The sequence below is a fragment of the Acanthochromis polyacanthus genome, chromosome 1, assembly GCF_021347895.1.
Source record: "Acanthochromis polyacanthus isolate Apoly-LR-REF ecotype Palm Island chromosome 1, KAUST_Apoly_ChrSc, whole genome shotgun sequence".
Taxonomy (NCBI): domain Eukaryota; kingdom Metazoa; phylum Chordata; class Actinopteri; family Pomacentridae; genus Acanthochromis; species Acanthochromis polyacanthus.
The window spans coordinates 15,972,979-15,991,489 of NC_067113.1; the positions used below are offsets into that span (position 1 = coordinate 15,972,979).

Here is an 18,511-nt window from a genome sequence, read left to right on the forward strand (position 1 = left end):
CCGCGGCCATAATCAGGGTGAAATCTATTTATCAGCTATCTGTCTGTCATAAAGTGAACTGGGGCAAATATACACCACCATACACGTGTTAATTTGTCATTTCTAAAGATTGCTTCAGCCTCTCAGGGAACTGTGCTCCCTTATTTTACCCTCATACACAGCTCTGATCTGCTCTGTTAAACACAGATTCAATCAATAATGCAATTAGCCTGTTAATCAGTCTAGCCACTATTTAATCAAAGGATTTCCCACTCAGCAATGTGTGTTAATGCCACATGCTCTGTTGCCTAGAAGAAAAAGTCAGCTCTTAGGTCTTATTCTAAAAGATAGGTGCTGTTCAAATGCCATTACGCAGCCCCTAGAATCACTGTCAAGATATATATGTACTCAAAAAGACAAAAAAAAAGTGCACGAGTGTGTGATTAGAAGATTATAAATCAAAGAGAGGCAGCTCTTCGGCCAGCCAGATCATCAATTCTCCACAGTCCCACCCTGATCATACACATTACACACTTCTGTCTGACCACCAGCAAAACTGTCACATGCTGTCTTATGCTCTGGGAATATGAAGACTGTGACAGATATGCAAAGACTCCTGCTTATACACATCAGATAATTAGCTTAGGGGACAGCAACAGGCTATAGTTGTGGCAGGTCTACTGATGTTCAGAAAATAAGGCTCTTAAAGTAGACATCCACACTATTCCTGTGTGCGAAAGTGATCACAAAGGTATTTCAGGAGCTGCTCCGTGTGGGCAATGTGTGAATTTGAGAGCAGAAAATCAGGTCGGGCAAGTTAACCGCCAAATCAGAGCATCTAACAGGACAAAGAGCTCCTCTTGCCTCATTGTTTCCTTCAGAAAAAAACAAAAAAAAACAAACAGTTTTTGAAACATAGACGAGCCACTGCCCTTTTGTATTACTTGTCAGTTTTAGCACCCATTCAACTGGTATTGAGACTCTCATTTTTGTTTATGGATTTTTAAACAATCTTTTCACTCCTGTAGTTACATTACAATGTGGGATCTGACAAAACTGTACTGCAGTTTACCTTAAAGCATCCTATTTGATGGATTTAGATGTACAATAAGCTGGACACTTTCAACACAAGCCTGATTGTTTTAGCTTCAAAAAATGTCAATGTATGATCTTCATAAAAAGACCAGCGATGTTTTTTACTTGCATCCACAACACTGGAGTTGAAAATTAAGCAAAATGATACTACCTCTGTTGCAGAAAGTATTTGAATCCAACAAAACGACACTTTAATTGCATAACATCAAATGAATTTTTGGTCGTAAGGTAACAGGAAGCATATCGGACATGTCGCCTGCATGTGGACCGTGACCTGACATCTGATTTTTGCTTCCACTTCCTGATGCAATATAAAGCAGTAGCTGATGACAATCTAGAGAATCATCTGAGAGCGCTGTGACTTGTCTTCATCACAAGTTCACTCAGATTTGTGATACTTGATATGTTTGTTTGGCATGTTTCCAGTTAATTAAGGATATACGAGAACAATAAGGCACTGAGTTCTTTCTTTGGAAGCAAGACAGAGGTTTCTGAAGAAAATGTAGCAAAGTGAGTTATTCCTGCAGCTGATTCCTCTGAGAGCAAATGTTGATTAGGAAACACATTCAGCTGTGCCAGGAAACGATGCCCTCGGGGCTGAAAATAGGGCCCAGAGAGTGAAGGCAGGCAGGTGAAACAGCAACCAGCCTCGGCTATAACAAAGGCCAGCGAGGTGCGAGACGGTTGGAGTTCGGGGTGTGTCTGGCTCGTCTGTCAGGCTCTACTTGAACCAAATGGCTGTTCTTTTAGTTTATTAAACAAATGGAGCTCAAATCTGACTCATCCAGACTTGCAGAGACTCGTAAGTGAGGTAATCAACAGACCAGCAGCATAACACAGAAACTCATATGCAATCTATTTATCTCATATTTGGCATTTATTGTGAGTCAGTTTTTTTTTTAAAAAGATGAATTTCATACTGAAACTGAAAATTCTGTTTCAAGGAAGTACATAGAAACACGTGTTTCTGCTTAAACATTGACTTGTGTCCAGTGAGGGCCTGATAGAGTCACAAAATTGCACTTCAGTCATCGTAAAAACAGCATGTTAGGATCTGTGCACCCACCAATTGTATGGACCACTAACAGGCCGTAGATAAAGGCATGTCACAAGCACGACATTTTTCCTTTTTCCTTTTGGAGTCTATTGACATTATCTGTTAACAGCCACTTACATGAAGCAGTGCAACTGTCCGACTGCATACCTGCACAAAATAGCCGCACAGTATCCAAGTAGCGGTTCACACAACCCCTGTCTCCAAACCAGGGGACTGTTCTAAAGATACAGATTGTATTTGTGTGTGAGTGTGACCTAATTCAGAGCACATCAGGTGCCCAGCATGCAGCAGCCACTGCAAAGGGGAGGATCTGCAACGATATCACACAGATTCTCTTCAAGGACAGCTCTCAAGGACAAGTCGAGTCTAACCTTCTGAAGACCTGCAGCCGCTGCAGATGAAGTGCACATTTGTGCAGCAGGTACTGGAAATTATAGTTTGCACATTTTTATGATTTGCCCTCATTTACAGCCGATATGATGTAATAGTAGGTCATGTATCTGGAGAGGCAGAGCCACGTCAGCATGTGGTGGATAGAACCAAGAGGCTTTATGAATCAGTGTTATTTCTTACTTCTCAACTCTTACCTCAGACATTTAGAGTAGAATTTCACATTGATGAGTTTGGGGTCAGTTAAGTTACCATGGAAACTGATAGAAGCTGAGATGAAATCAATTTGACGGCAAGGTCAAAATGTCCATTTTACAGGTGAACTTGTGCCTAATCACATATCACTGTGAAACATTTCAATTAAACAAAAAACAGAAGACTTCAGGCTTTTTATGCAAATATGGTATAAAAATTTAATGATGCTATTGATGTTAGCATGCTTTAAAAAATCAACCAAAAATCATAAGAAGCATTGAAATCACAAAGTGACGTGTGAATATAAAGTACAGCAGTGCCACTTTTTCCATTTTTTTCCCTATTTTCTTAACAAAATAGAAGCATCTTAGTGCCTGATGGCACATCATACAGAGGAGCAAACCCAAGTGACAACTCTTGGTTGGGTCTCCTTCACCAGTAGCAATAAGCTATTATTTACAGAACAAATTGTACATCAAATGATCAGTCGAACAAAACCAAACAAACCAGGAGCAGACTCATTCACTCTTATGTACACAAAAAAGGCATTCACACATCACTCCATGTGCAATGATGAAATGAAAATATCTCCACACACTCTGAAGGCTACAATGTTCACTAGCACACTGGTAAACTGTTGGAAAGTGATTTCACCGCATACCAGGAAATATCTTGGCCATAGCTAATAAAATCAATCCATTAACCCTCTGTTCAGAACTAAAACACGGTGCAAGAAAAAAGTAAAATAAAAAACAAATACAGATCTAACTGCTCCTCCCCATAACTGGTTTGCAGGCCAGCACAGTCAATTCACAGGAAGCCCACAGCCATATATGCATGCATTCCAAACAAAATTCACAGCTATTTACATGAGGCATGTTGCTCTGTAAAAGGGTAGCTTTTCAAAAGTGACAACTTGTGAGTTCTTGACTGTGAGTGAGGCAGTTTATTTCAGAAGCACACTTGTTTGGAGTCTCAAGAGCGCTTCAGTTCAGACAATTTGCGGAGAAGTTGTTGCTGTCTGGATCGGAGTCGTTTCTTCTCCTGGAGCTGCCGTTTCTCCCTGGTGTGCAGCTGCAGTAGGTACTCTGTCGCCTGGGTCAGGATGGCCACCTTTGGGGTCTTGGCCGATTCCAGGCCGGGGATCTGATCCCGTAGAGCGAGGAAGCGAGATCTGAGGTCATTCCTCCTCTTCCTCTCAAGGAAGTTGTGGTTCCGTCTGCGGTCAGTGTCCTCTGTGTCTGAGTTTTGTGGAGTATCTGAGGGGGTCGTTGGCTGGGATGAATGAGAACCAGACTGCTGACTGGACGTCGAGCAGGTCCGTTTGCTCTGAGGCTCCTCGTCATATTCGTCCTCCTCAGGTTCGGGCTCGCTGTCTGGAGAGCGGGCGGCGTAGTTGTGCTGCTGCCGGTGCACAGACATGTGGAAGCGTTTGGGGCAGGGGTCAGCACGGACCGTGATGGTGACCGGTTTTCTGACATTCACCAGCCGCACCCGCTTCTGCTTGCTCTCCACAGTCACAACATCGATTTCCTCTTCATCATCTGTCATCAAATAGAACAAGAATTCATCAATATACACTAATCACAGGTAAGACACTGCATCGTCAATTGTTTGTAAAATACTACACTGGACCTAAATATAACTAAACTGGCTGCAAGTAAGTGCATTCCTGAACCTCCTCAGTGTGAGGAGGGCAGAGCAGGAGGTGAGGTGTTAACAGCAGCGGTCAACCAAGCAAAGGCTTGCAATGTTTTAAAGCTTTTGTCACAGGAGCATTTATCAACCATTTAAATAAGGAGATCTGCTGGCAGGGGGCATTCCTTAATTTGAGAAAAGTGAAAGAGTTACTCTCACGGTCTGTCACTGTCTGTGTAGTAGCCATAAATCACCAGGACTGGCTCACCCCGCCCCTCTACCGCACTCTGATTGTAATGCACAGCCAGCGGAAGATAAAGAAATAGAGGAGGATTCAAGTATAAGTAATAGGGGCGCGGTTTTTAAAACACCGCATGGGCATTCAGAGCGAGCATGTGGCGCATCGTCAAAGCAAGAGTGAAAAAAAACCCAGCCTTAAGGTGACTGCGCTGCACTTAATAACCCCTCTGCAAGACAGACCACAGTTATGCAACTGCAGCCAGGCTTTCCAAATTACGCATTGTTAGTGGGCAATATAATCTCGAGACAGGCCAGGGTGGGGCAATTTAGAGCATGAATGCCTCCTTACCAGACGAATCAGAGCGAGACTCGGAGCCAGACGACGCCGACTTCCTGCAGTTGCTTGCCGGGTAGGTGAGAACAGCAGCGGGGTCGACGCAGTCTGACGCCGCGGTGGCGTGCAGGCTGCCACCGGGCGAGACGCACTGCGCTTTACTCGGTCTCACGGAGATCTGTGCCACCGGGGGGACGGCGGCCGGCGCCGCGGCAGACGCCCTGCCGTTGACCTTCTCCAGCTGCTTGCTGGCAGAGAAACTACTCCACATGCAGTCCCGGATGATGTGGGAGCTGAGGTTGCCGAATAAACGCTGCGTGTCGGGGATGAACTGACCCTCGCACTCCTCGTCCTGACCCAGCACTTTGGACAGCCAGCTGAGTTTGTCTCCCGGCGTGAGGTGCAGAGCAGCGTCGCTCAGAGTCCGGGTGGGAGACATGGGAGGGGTGGGCAGCAGCTCGAACTTTTTCCATATGTCCTCGCTCGGTGCGGTTGACTTGTAAAAATCCTCCTCGGTGTCGAAATAATCGAAAAAATAATGCTGGTAACAGTCGAACTCCATGTTTCCAGATAATAAAATCCTCTAGAGTTTATTCCCAGAAATTATCCAATGACAACAGTGGCCTCTGAAGAACGTCCTGCACAGGAGAGGAAATATTAGTGATTAGTAAGTAGTTTCCAGCAGATGTCTGATCACATATCAAATATCCATCTAATGGGATCAGGACACCACATTCCCCTAACAGCCTACTTTCTACAAATGGGACCACATTAATAATTGATTGCATCTTGCGGAAGCTCTTTTTGCACTGATGGTTTCAAGCTGTCCGGGCGCGCAGGGTTATTACATAATGCGCTTCTATATATACGCGTAAATTATAACTCTCAATGGAAAGGCGTGCGTAAAAGTAACAGTGGGGCTGCGTTTCCTGAAATGTAGGCAGCGCTTTGTTCCACAGAGCAGCGAAGCGGCACACAGTCACAGAGTGGGCTAAACATCTCACACACACACACATAACCATTTCCTCGTCGGAAACTTTCACACGCAGGCAACTACAATAAAACTACTCACCGGGTCGCCACAAAATCCTCAAAGCGCAAAATCAGGGCATTGACAATCCCTGTGCAGCCAAAGAGCGCACAGTCCGAAGGACAGAAACGGAGAAAAGGAACTGTCCGAGTTGTTACCGGAGACGAAGATAGGACAGAGTCTGTTTCAGGTTAGTTCAAAACAAAATAAACAAAAGAAAAACGCCGGGGTTCATATAAGCAGCGCTGGATCCGCCCCGCGATGTGTAACAGAAAGCCACACTGTGCGTTTTTCGCGCCAGTGAGATATCCTGTTATAAGACGATAAAAGTGCAGGGAGGAGCCTCGGAAATATCTGCAGCGGTAGATCCGGGTAAGCCCCTTCATTTGCATCAGAGGCGCGCAGCCCCGCCCCGTCTCCAGCAGCAGGCATGGCCACGATAACTGACGCTTATTTTATTATCAGGGTCCTAGGAATTGATGTAGGAATTTAAAAAAAACTCTCAAAAATACCGTGTGTTTCTCACAAAAATATACTGTCCACTACTTTTACACCTGTTTTTATGGTTGTTATCATTGTATGCTGCCTCCCTGCATTTAGAAAGGAATTTACCTTCTACCTTTATTATCATTTTACTGAACATTTTACATTTTTACGCACGATAATGAACCAGATGAAACACTGTAGCAGCTTAGGCCAGCATTATAATGTATATAATAACAACACTTAAATGGCTTTTATCTTAACCTGTGTCAGTAATAATGATGAAATGATACAATATGCGGAGCAGTCAGTGAATACTGATAATGATAATAAAAGCTTCCAGCAAAAATTGTTTTTTCTGGATCATTGATTGGACTAATCAAGATATCTGAAGACATCACCAGGAATCTTTCTTAACTGTACTGTTCTGAGATTCACTAGCTCAAACACTGAGGACATGATTGAATCAGTATTCAAAAGTTAACCGCCAATAACAGCCAGAGGGGCCATTTTTTTTCTGTGGAACGAATAAAAGTACATTTTTACAGTAATGTATTAGAACATTTACAACAGGTAAATGTGCCTTTTTACTTTGCTGTTTTCACTCAAGGATCCACCTCTGCATCCCCAACCGATACTTCACATAAAATGAACATTTCACTATGACAGCATCATGTCTTTGAGGGAATCCACAAAGTAGTCAGACATTTGATGACTCAGAGGTCACATCCACTTTGATGTCTTCAGTGTTCAGTCTGATAAAACTATGATCCTGTGACGTAACGCTGACTTGTGCCAACCTCCACACCAATCATTGCATTGCATTGCATGTCCTCTGTACAGACATTTGTTTTGTTGGATATCTTTTGACTCATTTGAGCTACCCTACTAAATCCTGACATGCTCAATAGAAGACATTCTGACCTTTCCAATGATATCTCAAGTGATTGCTGGGGGAAGAGGTGAACTTTGCTTTCATGCTGAGACAAAATGGAGGCGGCAGCAAAATGCGCCTGCCAGGAAAAGAGGAAAATTAAGTAAAAAATTGTCAAGATATTGTTGTTTTACCGATGGTAATCATATATTTCTTGTTTATGAATATGTCGGGAATTATAAATTGGCGTCACAGTTCAGTTAAACTTTTGTCAGGAAAACTAATCACCCCTTCATGAATGTCAGCTGTTATGGACAATAGGGTTAGCTAATACACACGTGGACAAAATTGTTGGTACCCCTCAGTTAAAGAAGGAAAAACCCACAATTCTCACTGAAATCACTTGAAACTCACAAAAGTAACAATAAATAAAAATTCATTGAAAATTAAATAATCAAAAACAGCCATTACTTTTGAATTGTTGATTAACATAATTATTTAAAAAAACAAACTAATGAAACAGGCCTGGACAAAAATGATGGTACCTCTATAAAAGATTGAAAACTATTTGACCAGAGTGACATGATTAACTCAGGTGTGTCATTTAATTGACATCACAGGTGTTTCCAAACTCATAATCAGTCAGTCTGCCTATTTAAAGGGAGACAAGTAGTCACCCTGCTGTTTGGTGAAAAGGTGTGTACCACACTGAACATGGACAACAGAAAGCGAAGGAGAGAATTGTCCCAGGACATCCGAAAAAAAATTATAGACAAACATCTTAAAGGTAAAGGCTATAAGACCATCTCTAAACAGCTTGAAGTTCCTGTGACAACAGTGGCTCATATTATTCAGAAGTTCAAGACCCACGGGACAGTAGCCAACCTCCCTGGACGTGGCCGCAAGAGGAAAATTGATGACAAATTGAAGACGGATCGTTCGAATTGTATCCAAAGAGCCCAGAGCAACCTCCAAAGAAATTAAAGGTGAACTCCAAGGCCAAGGTACATCAGTGTCAGATCGCACCATTCGTCGTTGTTTGAGCCAAAGTGGACTTCATGGGAGACGACCAAGGAGGACACCACTGCTGAAAAAAACTCATAAAAAAGCCAGACTGGAATTTGCAAAAATGCATGTTGACAAGCCACAAAGCTTCTGGGAGAATGTCCTTTGGACAGATGAGACCAAACTGGAGCTTTTTGGTAAGGCACATCAACTCTATGTTCATAGACTCAAAAACCAAGCATACGAAGAAAAGAACACTGTCCCTACGGTGAAACATGGAGGAGGCTCAGTAATGTTTTGGGGCTGCTTTGCTGCATCTGGCACAGGGTGTCTTGAAAGTGTGCAAGGTACGATGAAATCTGAAGACTATCAAGGCATTCTGGAGAGAAATGTGCTGCCTAGTGTCAGAAAGCTTGGTCTCAGTCGCAGGTCATGGGTCTTCCAACAGGACAACGGTCCAAAACACACAGCCAAAAACACCCAAGAATGGCTGAGAGAAAAGCGTTGGACTATTCTAAAGTGGCCTTCTATGAGCCCAGATCTGAATCCCATTGAACATATGTGGAAGGAGCTGAAACATGCCATTTGGAGAAGACACCCATCAAACCTGAGACAACTGGAGCTGTTTGCTCATGAGGAGTGGGCCAAAATACCTGTTGACAGCTGCAGAACGCTCATTGACAAATACAGAAATCGTTTAATTGCAGTGATTGCCTCAAAACGTTGTGCAACAAAATATTAAGTTATGGGTACCATCATTTTTGTCCAGCCCTATTTCATTAGTTTGTTTTTTTTAAATAATTATGTTAATCAACAATTCAAAAGTGATGGCTGATTTTGATTATTTAATTTTCAATAAATTTTTATTTATTGTTACTTTTGTGAGTTTAAGTGATTTTAGTGAGAATTGTGGGATTTTCCTTCTTTAACTGAGGGGTACCAACAATTTTGTCCACGTGTGTAGCAAACTAGCTAGCTGGTTCTTTGTTTACATTCAAATTCTTACCCCAAAACACATTTGAAGACATTGAATGTAAAGTTATTAATGTCATAAATAAATAGTTGTTTATCACTATGTTTCATTCAACCTCTTATTTTTTTTTGCACTGTTGTAATTTAACTAAGTTTCTTAAGGTTTCATTAGAAAATGGATTGAAATTTTTGTTTTCTTGACTTATTTTGATTTTGAAGTGTTGCTGTTTTGTTGCTATATGGTAAATTTGTTCTGTTGTTGCTAAAATAAAGATACTCTTTAAGAAACTCTAAATTGTGAGTTGTTGTTTTAACTCGAAAAAAAATCTGGAAATCACAAAAAGGTTAGATTGAAAGATACTTTTTTACCCTTGGTTCTCAGGAAGTTATTAAAGCTATATTTATATATTTTACTGATAATCAGTTGAAGAAAATTACTTGTAAATCAGCAGACATAGAGACTGAGAGGCTCTGGAGCAGTTTCATGAAGCCAGTCAATGATTTGCAGCAGTGAAACTCATTCATTCATTCATTTGTGTTACAAAGGTTCAGAATTCAGTGGTAATGGTCCTGCATTTCCATACTCAGCACCTCGTCACAGACGTGATAAAGGCTATAGAGCTTCTAATGGGGGTATTCTATTCCAAGCACAGAAACATCTTCACATCATCGGGCGGAGTGCACATCTATGAACGACCTGCTTTTTAACACAAAGGATCACAATGAGCACCCGGTCAAGATTCAGCAGTCGAAGCGTCTCCAGGTGGTGATGAAGAGAGTAATCTTCTTTACTGGCAGAACAAGCTTCTTTAGCAGCAAACATGTTCTTGTCTTGGACAAACACCAACATATTTGTTCTTAGATCCTGACCTCTGCCACGGCTTGATGAAACTAAAAGACCAGCATATTTGCACTCAGTCAGCTGGGACCTTTAATCGTGTTAACACAAACCATGATATAACCGTGTTGATTAAGTAGAGAGCGGTCTTTATATTGTGTGCTGTGATTAAGTGCGATCTGCTCACTGGCAAGTAAAAGGTCAAAGTTCTCCAACGTCGAGTGACCAGACAGCAGCAGGTCAAAATCATACAGCACCCCTGTCTATCACCTCATCCGAACATACTGATCTGTTTTGCCCATAGCGTGCGTGTCTTCTCTTTAAGTGTGTCAGTGGTCAAGACAAAACCCAATCATAAACGCTGATTAGTGACATCTGTCGCCGACCAGCCTGAGGTCAAACATACCTCTGACTGAGAGGCCTCAGATCTGCTGCAGTGCTCTAAACAACACTGATCAATTTCAGCATTTTAAATGATGACTCACTATGACAAACTCAGGAAGGACTTACAGCTCAACTTTGGCTTCATAATGATTACATGTGAACTTTGGCGCCGATTGGCCTGTTGATATCCTGCTCGGCACTAACCAATTAGACAATTAAGTTTTAAAGGTTGCACAAGGGAATTAAGTGTCAGTTTTCTTAAAAACAGATCTGTTTTGAATCAGTTCCACCAGCTGACAAGCAAAATGCTACGCTCGGGACTTCCGAATTGACCAAATAAAGTCTGACCACAAGGTCCGGTCAGTAGTTCTGTAAATTTTGATTGCTTCACAAGATTTTAGCAGATAGAGCTCAGCTGGCTGTCAAAGGTTTTGTGAAGCATTTTAAGGACTCAAGGTTGGACTGAAATTTCAGATCAAAATTGCATTCTTGATCTAAAAAGAAGTATTCTACAAAAGTCAACAAAAAAAAGTCTACAGTGCAGCCTCATTTAGAAGCTGCGTGATTCTCCTACAACTGATACTATCAAGTTGTGTAAAATTTCATTTTTTCAACCTTATGCGTTCAGTCTCACCTGAAATACTAGTTTAGGACTTAGACTGTGGATTTCATAGCAATGACCTAAGACATGATTCACACTGCGGAGTCTAAGTGTAATTTGCAAGTAGGTTTTCACATCCAGTGAATTTAGTTTAGTGTTTTAGAGCAAACAAGTCAACAGTATAGATTAAATAAGAAGTAGCTTTTTAAGTCAGACTAGCAATAATGATGTAAAAAAAATGCATTTTAATCCCAAACACACTTATCCTGCCAATAGATGAGTCTGATTATCTATTATGACATGTATCTTACACAAACTAAGACAATTTCTGATGTTCGAAATTGTTCTTGTAGTGTTTAAATGTTGCCTTCTTGGCCAAAAATTAGGTTTGACCTGGTTAAGTAAAGGAAAAACGAAAGCAATCATGTCTGAAAAGCTTTGTGATATTAGTTAAAAGTAGATTATGTTATGTTCTGCACCAAAGACAAGCTGAACATTTTCACAAAAGAGCGATTTCTAAGTTTCACCAGTGCGACTGTGGAGATCCTTCGCCCACAGAGCAAAGATCACAGTCTTTAGATCCTTTAACTTCACATCCCATAATTACACAGCAGACCAACCCTCAGTCTGCTATGTTAGGGATATTTCTATCCAGCCAAAGAGAAGAAAGGAGGAGAAAAAAAGCACTAGTTCCATAAAATTCAGACTAGAGCCTCCTCTGCTGCTCTTCTTTTCTTCGCCGTCCCTGCATTAAAACTTGGAGATCTTTTCCTCAGCAGGGACGAGCGATAACAATGCTTAACACCAACAATAAGCTGCTTCCCAAGTCATTTCCCAGCTTAACTTCAAGTGCCCTCATTGTTCTTTATTGTTATATTAGCATATGTGTGAGGGGAGTAAAAAAGGAGGTGTGGGGGGTCAGGATCCACCTCAGCAGAGTCCTCATGTAGGCATTGAACACAATGCAGTGCAGGAATGTGGATGGCTTTCCTTGGACTGTCTGTGGAATTGTCCTCATGTGCTATACAAGGGGGCATCCTCCTTTTTCCCCACGACCTCCGTGGCACTCAGGAACCCCCGTAACCCTGACCTCTGACCCCTTCCTCCCAGCTAAAAACAAAATATACAGGCAGGTTTGGAAATGGGACCAGTCAACCAGCGTGCAGAGAAAAGCCATGCAGATGAGAAAGACGACATAAATAATTCACACAAGTGTTATTGCTCCCCTGGGATGTAAAGCACCATATTCTGACACCCAGCCATCTCCACCCCCAGAATACCACCGGAGTGTGATCAGCGGGGTGCCAGCTTTACCTGCTAACAGCGTTTCACATACCACAGATCTCTTATCTGTCAGAGCATGCTTTACATCAGGCTGCTGATGCTATCGCGTGTCTTTTCATTTCCGCAGTAAAGTGCTGCACCACTGAAAACATTATTAGATGTGATCGCAGTCGAGGTTCCTGAGCTGACCTCAGCATGAAATTATAAATTACCACTAATAAAGGACATACTACTGCATTAGATATATTGGTTTCTTGTGGATTAAAAAAAAAAAGTCCAGCTTCACATCACTGTACAGCCTGAAAACTAAGAACAGCACATTGAAGGACTTTATATAAGTGAAAATAAGTGCTTATGTGTTTAAGTGTAATCATGTAAAATCCCTGGATAGAGCAGTGTTCAAGCACCACCACTGCCTCTTTGCAGCAGATATGGACTGATTTAGGCTGCCACCTGCTGTCTGCTACGTGTAAATAATCTAAGTATGTCTCGAGACAAATATTACAAAAGGATAGCCCTTGGCAGTATGGATGAATAGAAGGAGGTTTGTTTGAATAAAACTAGAATTCAAAAGGCTGCATTGCAAGCAAAAGTCTAGCATTAATGGTAAGAAATAGTGCTAAGTACTATCAGTTATAAATACTTCAAGTATCAAATGACAAAGTACCCATAGAGCGGAAAAATGGGCCCTGTGAGTAATATTTTACTCTTATTCCTACTATAATTTTACAAAAATACCAATAATGTCTAGCTGGTTAGGATGGAGCTGATTTTACATAATTTATATACTGCTGGTTTGTTTAATCTCAAATGGTGTATCATTTTAATACGATAGTCAGAGGCTCCTTTATTTGAAATTCTAATCAATATATTAACTTGTAATCAGTCTTGTGTTACTGTAATCACATTACATTTGTCTGTAATGCATTAGTGTTCCCACATTTAGTAATTACTTATCAGTTACTGGAACTTCTTTTGTTTTCAAGCATCACAATCTCATTTTTAACCATGACATTTTTTCTCTCAAGTGCTCTTTGGGTTGTTTTTTATTAACTCTGCTGGTGGGTTTTTGTGGTAATATTTCATGAAAAAGTATAAAAGAAAGATTGTGTATGTGTCCTCTTTATCAGAGAGGGATTTTGCTGATATGTGGGCATATGTGAGGTTTAATGTTATGTTTAGTTAACTGGGAATAATATGACATTGTACACTACCAGTCAAAAGTTTAGACTCACCTTTTCATTTAATGGTTTTTCCTTATTCTCATGACTATTTACATTGTAGATTATCACAGAAGGCATCAATACGGAATTATGTAGTAAACAAAAAAATGTTAAATAAGGGAAAACATGTTTTATAGTTTAGATTCTTCAAAAGAGCCACCCTTTCCTCTGATTACTGCACATTCTTGGTCTTCTCTGGATGAGTTTCATGAGGTAGCCACCTGAGATGGTTTTCACTTCACAGGTGTGCCTTGTCAGGGTTAATTTGTGAAATTTCTTGCCTTCTTAATGGAGTTGGGGCCATCAGTTGTGTTGTGCAGAAGTCATGTTGGTACATAGCTGACAGCCCTATTTGACAACTATTAGAATCCATATTATGGCAAGAATCAATCAGCTAAGTAAAGAGAAACAACAGTCCATCATTACTTTAAGAAATGAAGGTCAGTCAGTCTGGAAATTTGCAAAAACTTTGAATGTATCCACAAATGCAGATGCAAAAACCATCAAGCGCTACGATGAAACTGGTTCACATGAGGACTGCCCCATGAAAGTAAGACCAAGAGTCACCTCTGCTGCTGAGGATAAGTTCATCTGAGTCACCAGCCTCAAAAATCACAAGTTAACAGCACCTCAGATTAAAGCCCAGACAAATGCCACACAGAGTTCTAGTAGCAGACACATCTCTACATCAACTGTTCAGAGGAGACTGACCAATCAGACCTTTATGGTCAAACAGCTGCTAAGAAACCACTACTAAGGAAAACCAAGAAGCTGAAGAGATTTGTTTGGGCCAAGAAACACAAGGAACGGACATTAGACCAGTGGAAATCTGTGCTTTGGTCTGATGAGTCCAAATTTGAGATGTTTGGTTCCACCCGCCGTGTTTTTGTGCGACACAGAAAAGGTGAATGGATGATCTCTACATGCATGGTTCCCACTGTGAAGCATGGAGGAGGAGTTGTGATGGTGTAGGGGTGCTTTGCTGGTGACACTGTTGGGGATTTATTCAAAACTGATGCCAACATGCCATCCCATCCGCTTTGCATTTAGTTGGACCATCATTTATTTTCAACAGGACAATGACCTCAAACACACCTCCAGGCTGTGTAAGGACTGTTTGACCAAGAAGGAGATGATGGAGTGCTGCATCAAATGACCTGACCTCCACAGTCACCTGATCTAAACCCAGTCCAAATGGTTTGGGATGAGATGGACCACAGAGTGAAGTCAAAAGGGCCAAAAAGTGCTCAGCATCTCTGGAAACTCCTTCAAAACTGTTGGAAAACCATTTCAGGTGACTTCCTCATGAAGCTCATCCAGAGAATGCCAAGAGTGTGCAAAGCAGTAATCAAAGCAAAGGGTGACTATTTTGAAGAATCTAAAATTTAAGACATATTTTGACTTATTTCACACTTTTCTCTTTACTGCATAATTTCATATGTGTTCATTCATAGTTTTGATGCTTTCAGTGAGAATCCACAATGTAAATAGTCATGAAAATAAAGAAAAAACTTAAATGAGAAGGTGTGTCCGAAGTTTTGACTGGTAGTGTATGTCAGGTGATGTGGAGAAACACAAAAATAATGTGACAAAAGAAGTAACACATTATTTTCCAAAGGGAGTAATTTAAAAGTTAAGTAAAGCAATGCATTACTTTAGAAAAGTAAAGAATAATGTGTAGTTATTTCTTTAAGTAACACTGTTTGTAAATGTAAATGTTACAAACAAAAATAACTACAAGAATAGAAGAATATCCTGATGAAAAGATAAATTAAACTGACTTTAACTGATGGTTGTACTGGTAATGTAAATATGACACAACACAACAGAAAGGAAAAATTGTGTTAAAATAAAATGGAGTTTCGACTGATAAATTTGAGGGGTATAGAGGTGACTAACAAGATCAGGATTGTGTGGGGAAAAAAATCAAATATTTTTATTTTCAGATTTATTTTTAACTCTGTGCTCTTATTTATTATGAACTAGCAAGTAGATTTTCCTCCTCAAGCCTGAAAAGTACTAAAATGATGCAATCTTTGAAGCAATCATCACTCTGACTGGACTGCTTCCAACTAATGTACAAACTAAAAATAGATATAATTAGTCATTGTGTTACTTTAAATGGTCATGATCTAAAAGAATGACTGGTCTAAATAATGACTCTCATGATTCATAAGCGTTGGCATCACCAGTTTTTTTTAGATTTTTGCCCATTCAGCTGTTCTGGTACCACAGGTTTTCAGTTTCTGGTGTGCAGTACTGTCCAGTAGATGGCGCCATGGTGAAGGTAGTTCATCAAATGAACTGTGAGGCTGCACAGTTCATTTTCTTCGGGTGCCTGTAACGAAAGCTGTAAAAATATTCACTCACCTATTGTACTTAGGTTCAGATTTGACACACTAGTGCTTTACATGAGTAATTCTTATCTTATTTCATTTTCTGACAGCTAAGGTTAACTCAACTGTGCAATAAAACCATTAATGTGAGCCCACCAGGAACCAAGCATCCCTCCTACATGCTTATTATTTCTATTTTTACACTGTAATTAGACTTTTAAGTACTTTTTATTGTAAATACCTGAATCTTATGTCTTTGACCAGCTTGATTTACAATCTATCTATCCACTTATTTTGCAAATTAAGAATTTACAGTGGGGAAAAAAGACAACCTGATATGCCAAAACACAACAGCTGCTCATTAGTGTCCTGAATGTGAATAACGTCCTGAACTGTCAGCAGAATTCTCTGTGTGGTGTTCTTTCCCACAAACTGCAGACTTGGATAACAAAGGTTGTTGACTTCTAGAAGCTCAGTTGTGTTGAAGAAAAGATTGATACAAAAAGTGAAACTGCCCCCACGTTTGTTTCCAAGGAGCCTTGAACACACGACATTCTGCTGCTCAGATAAAGCAGCTGGAAAGTACTGTTCTTCCACCTCCACATCAAAAACCTTGTTTAGGTGTTGAAGGACCTGCAAATGATCTTCAAGTAAACTGAAAAGAAAACTGTATGAGAGATACTGAGTGTCTTGACATTTTGGGTGTTTTTTTTTTGTTTTTTGTTTTTTGCTGGCTTTAAAAAATCTGAAGTTAGTCCATGAACCTTTTGCTGGAAGACAACCACTGAATCACAAGTGGCATTTACTAAGAAAATGCTAATGGTTCATTCCAGAATTGGAGGACGTTTGGGCTTCAAAATTAAAAATAAGCCTTCTCTTTTACAATTTTCTGCTCCATATTCATCAATAATAGGTAATAAACTATCAAAGGCTTGATTGGCTCAGCTTACACATCAATGGTAGCATTTTTGTTCCATGTTTTGTTTGATAACCCTACTCTAACCACAGTAACAGGGTTGCAAATCCATGCTAATGTTAGCTTTTTCTCAGGAGTATAATCTAGATATTTAGCTAGCTGTTACTGCTGACCGAAAGGACCAACTTACTAATGGAAAAAAAGAAAAAAGTATTTGTCTAATTACATAACAGGGTTGCATGAGGTAGAGTGAGACATTCAAACAAGTCTGACAATGTCATGAAAATATGAAAAATAGAAGAGAGAACATAGCTTTGCTCTATCCATTCTTTTGGAAAACTGTATAATGATGTTAATTCCAGCACATCATGGGATTCAGTTTTCTTCTACCAGCTAGAAAAGTCATGCTAACAGGGCTGCATTCATATTGTGGGACACATGTTCCATGCATAATGATTATTATTTAAAATATGTTGATTAAATAACACTCCCACAATTACAAGAGACACCACTGGAAAAAAACACAAAGAAAGTTCGGGTTTCATTTTAGCTGTTTTATCTGAGATTTAATTTGGTCATCAGGGGGGTGGGACAAGAGAAAAATGGCATTTTAGGGGAAAGTCCAGACTTAGTTGGTATTTTAAAAAAAAATGTTTTCAAACATTCTTTCTCCTAGGTGTTTTTTTAAAGAGTTTATTAGGTTTTACATAGAGAGCTCAGGTGCAGGAAATGAAAACGAGATAGGCTGATGCAATTTTAAAAAAAAGACTTATTCACAACAAGGAAGGACACAGAACTACAAGCATAATCTATACTACAAGTACCAGCAGAAAGAGAAACCCCAGAAACTGGGCTCAAACTGAAAGAACTACAATACCTCTAGAGCAGTGGTTCTCAACCCTGTTCCTCAGGACCCCATGTCCTGCATGTTTTAGATGCTTCCCTGCTCCAACACACCTGACTCAAATGATCAGCTCATTATCAGGCTTCTGCAGAGGCTTGATAATGAGCTGATCATTTGAATCAGGTGTGTTGGAGCAGGAAAGCATCTAAAACATGCAGGACATGGGTCCTGAGGAACAGGGTTGAGAACCACTGCTCTAGAGGACGGGCTGAATAACCAAAAACCACAAACCCCACTGTAGGCAACACCTGGGGAGGAATGCAGAGCCGGGATTAAAACCCACTAGAAAAACTAAAACAAAACTCAGAGCACATCGAATAGCACTTCAAAATCCCCCCCCCAAAAAATCCTTCAATACAAGAACACTCTAGGAAGAAAAACTATAACTGCCACTAGATAACTCTAGGCCAAAACCTAAGGCAATCACTACACAATGACTACAGTAGGACAAAATGACAACTCTAACTCTACAAAAAAAATACAGGCTTGAGCTAACTATAACAGAGCAGACTGAAAGGAACAAAAACATCTGCCAGAAAAACTAAGGCTCAAGCTAAAAAGCACTCTGCAGGCACCATGTCTAACCTAACGTGTCTTGCTCTGACTGAGGCACAGCTACTGTGGTGTGGGATAGGAAGCTGGGAGCTGGAGGGTTGGTGGGTCCTGGGGACTAGAGACGGGTGCTGCAACGACAGGGGAAGGCTGGACGGGTTCGAGCCGTGTGCAGATGGAA

At 40.6% G+C, this 18,511-nt stretch overlaps 1 protein-coding gene across 1 annotated transcript; it reads right to left on the reverse strand.

Moving 5' to 3' along the window:
- Positions 1-2,920: 2,920 nt before the first annotated feature.
- On the reverse strand, positions 2,921-6,306 carry LOC110952150 (protein L-Myc-1b-like). Its single transcript, XM_022195538.2, has 3 exons — positions 6,001-6,306; positions 4,944-5,566; positions 2,921-4,260 (listed from the first exon to the last, which is right to left on the reverse strand). The coding sequence occupies exons 2-3, from the start codon at positions 5,488-5,490 to the stop codon at positions 3,692-3,694; spliced, it is 1,116 nt and encodes a 371-aa protein (XP_022051230.1). The 5' UTR covers positions 5,491-5,566; positions 6,001-6,306; the 3' UTR covers positions 2,921-3,691.
- Positions 6,307-18,511: the final 12,205 nt, after the last annotated feature.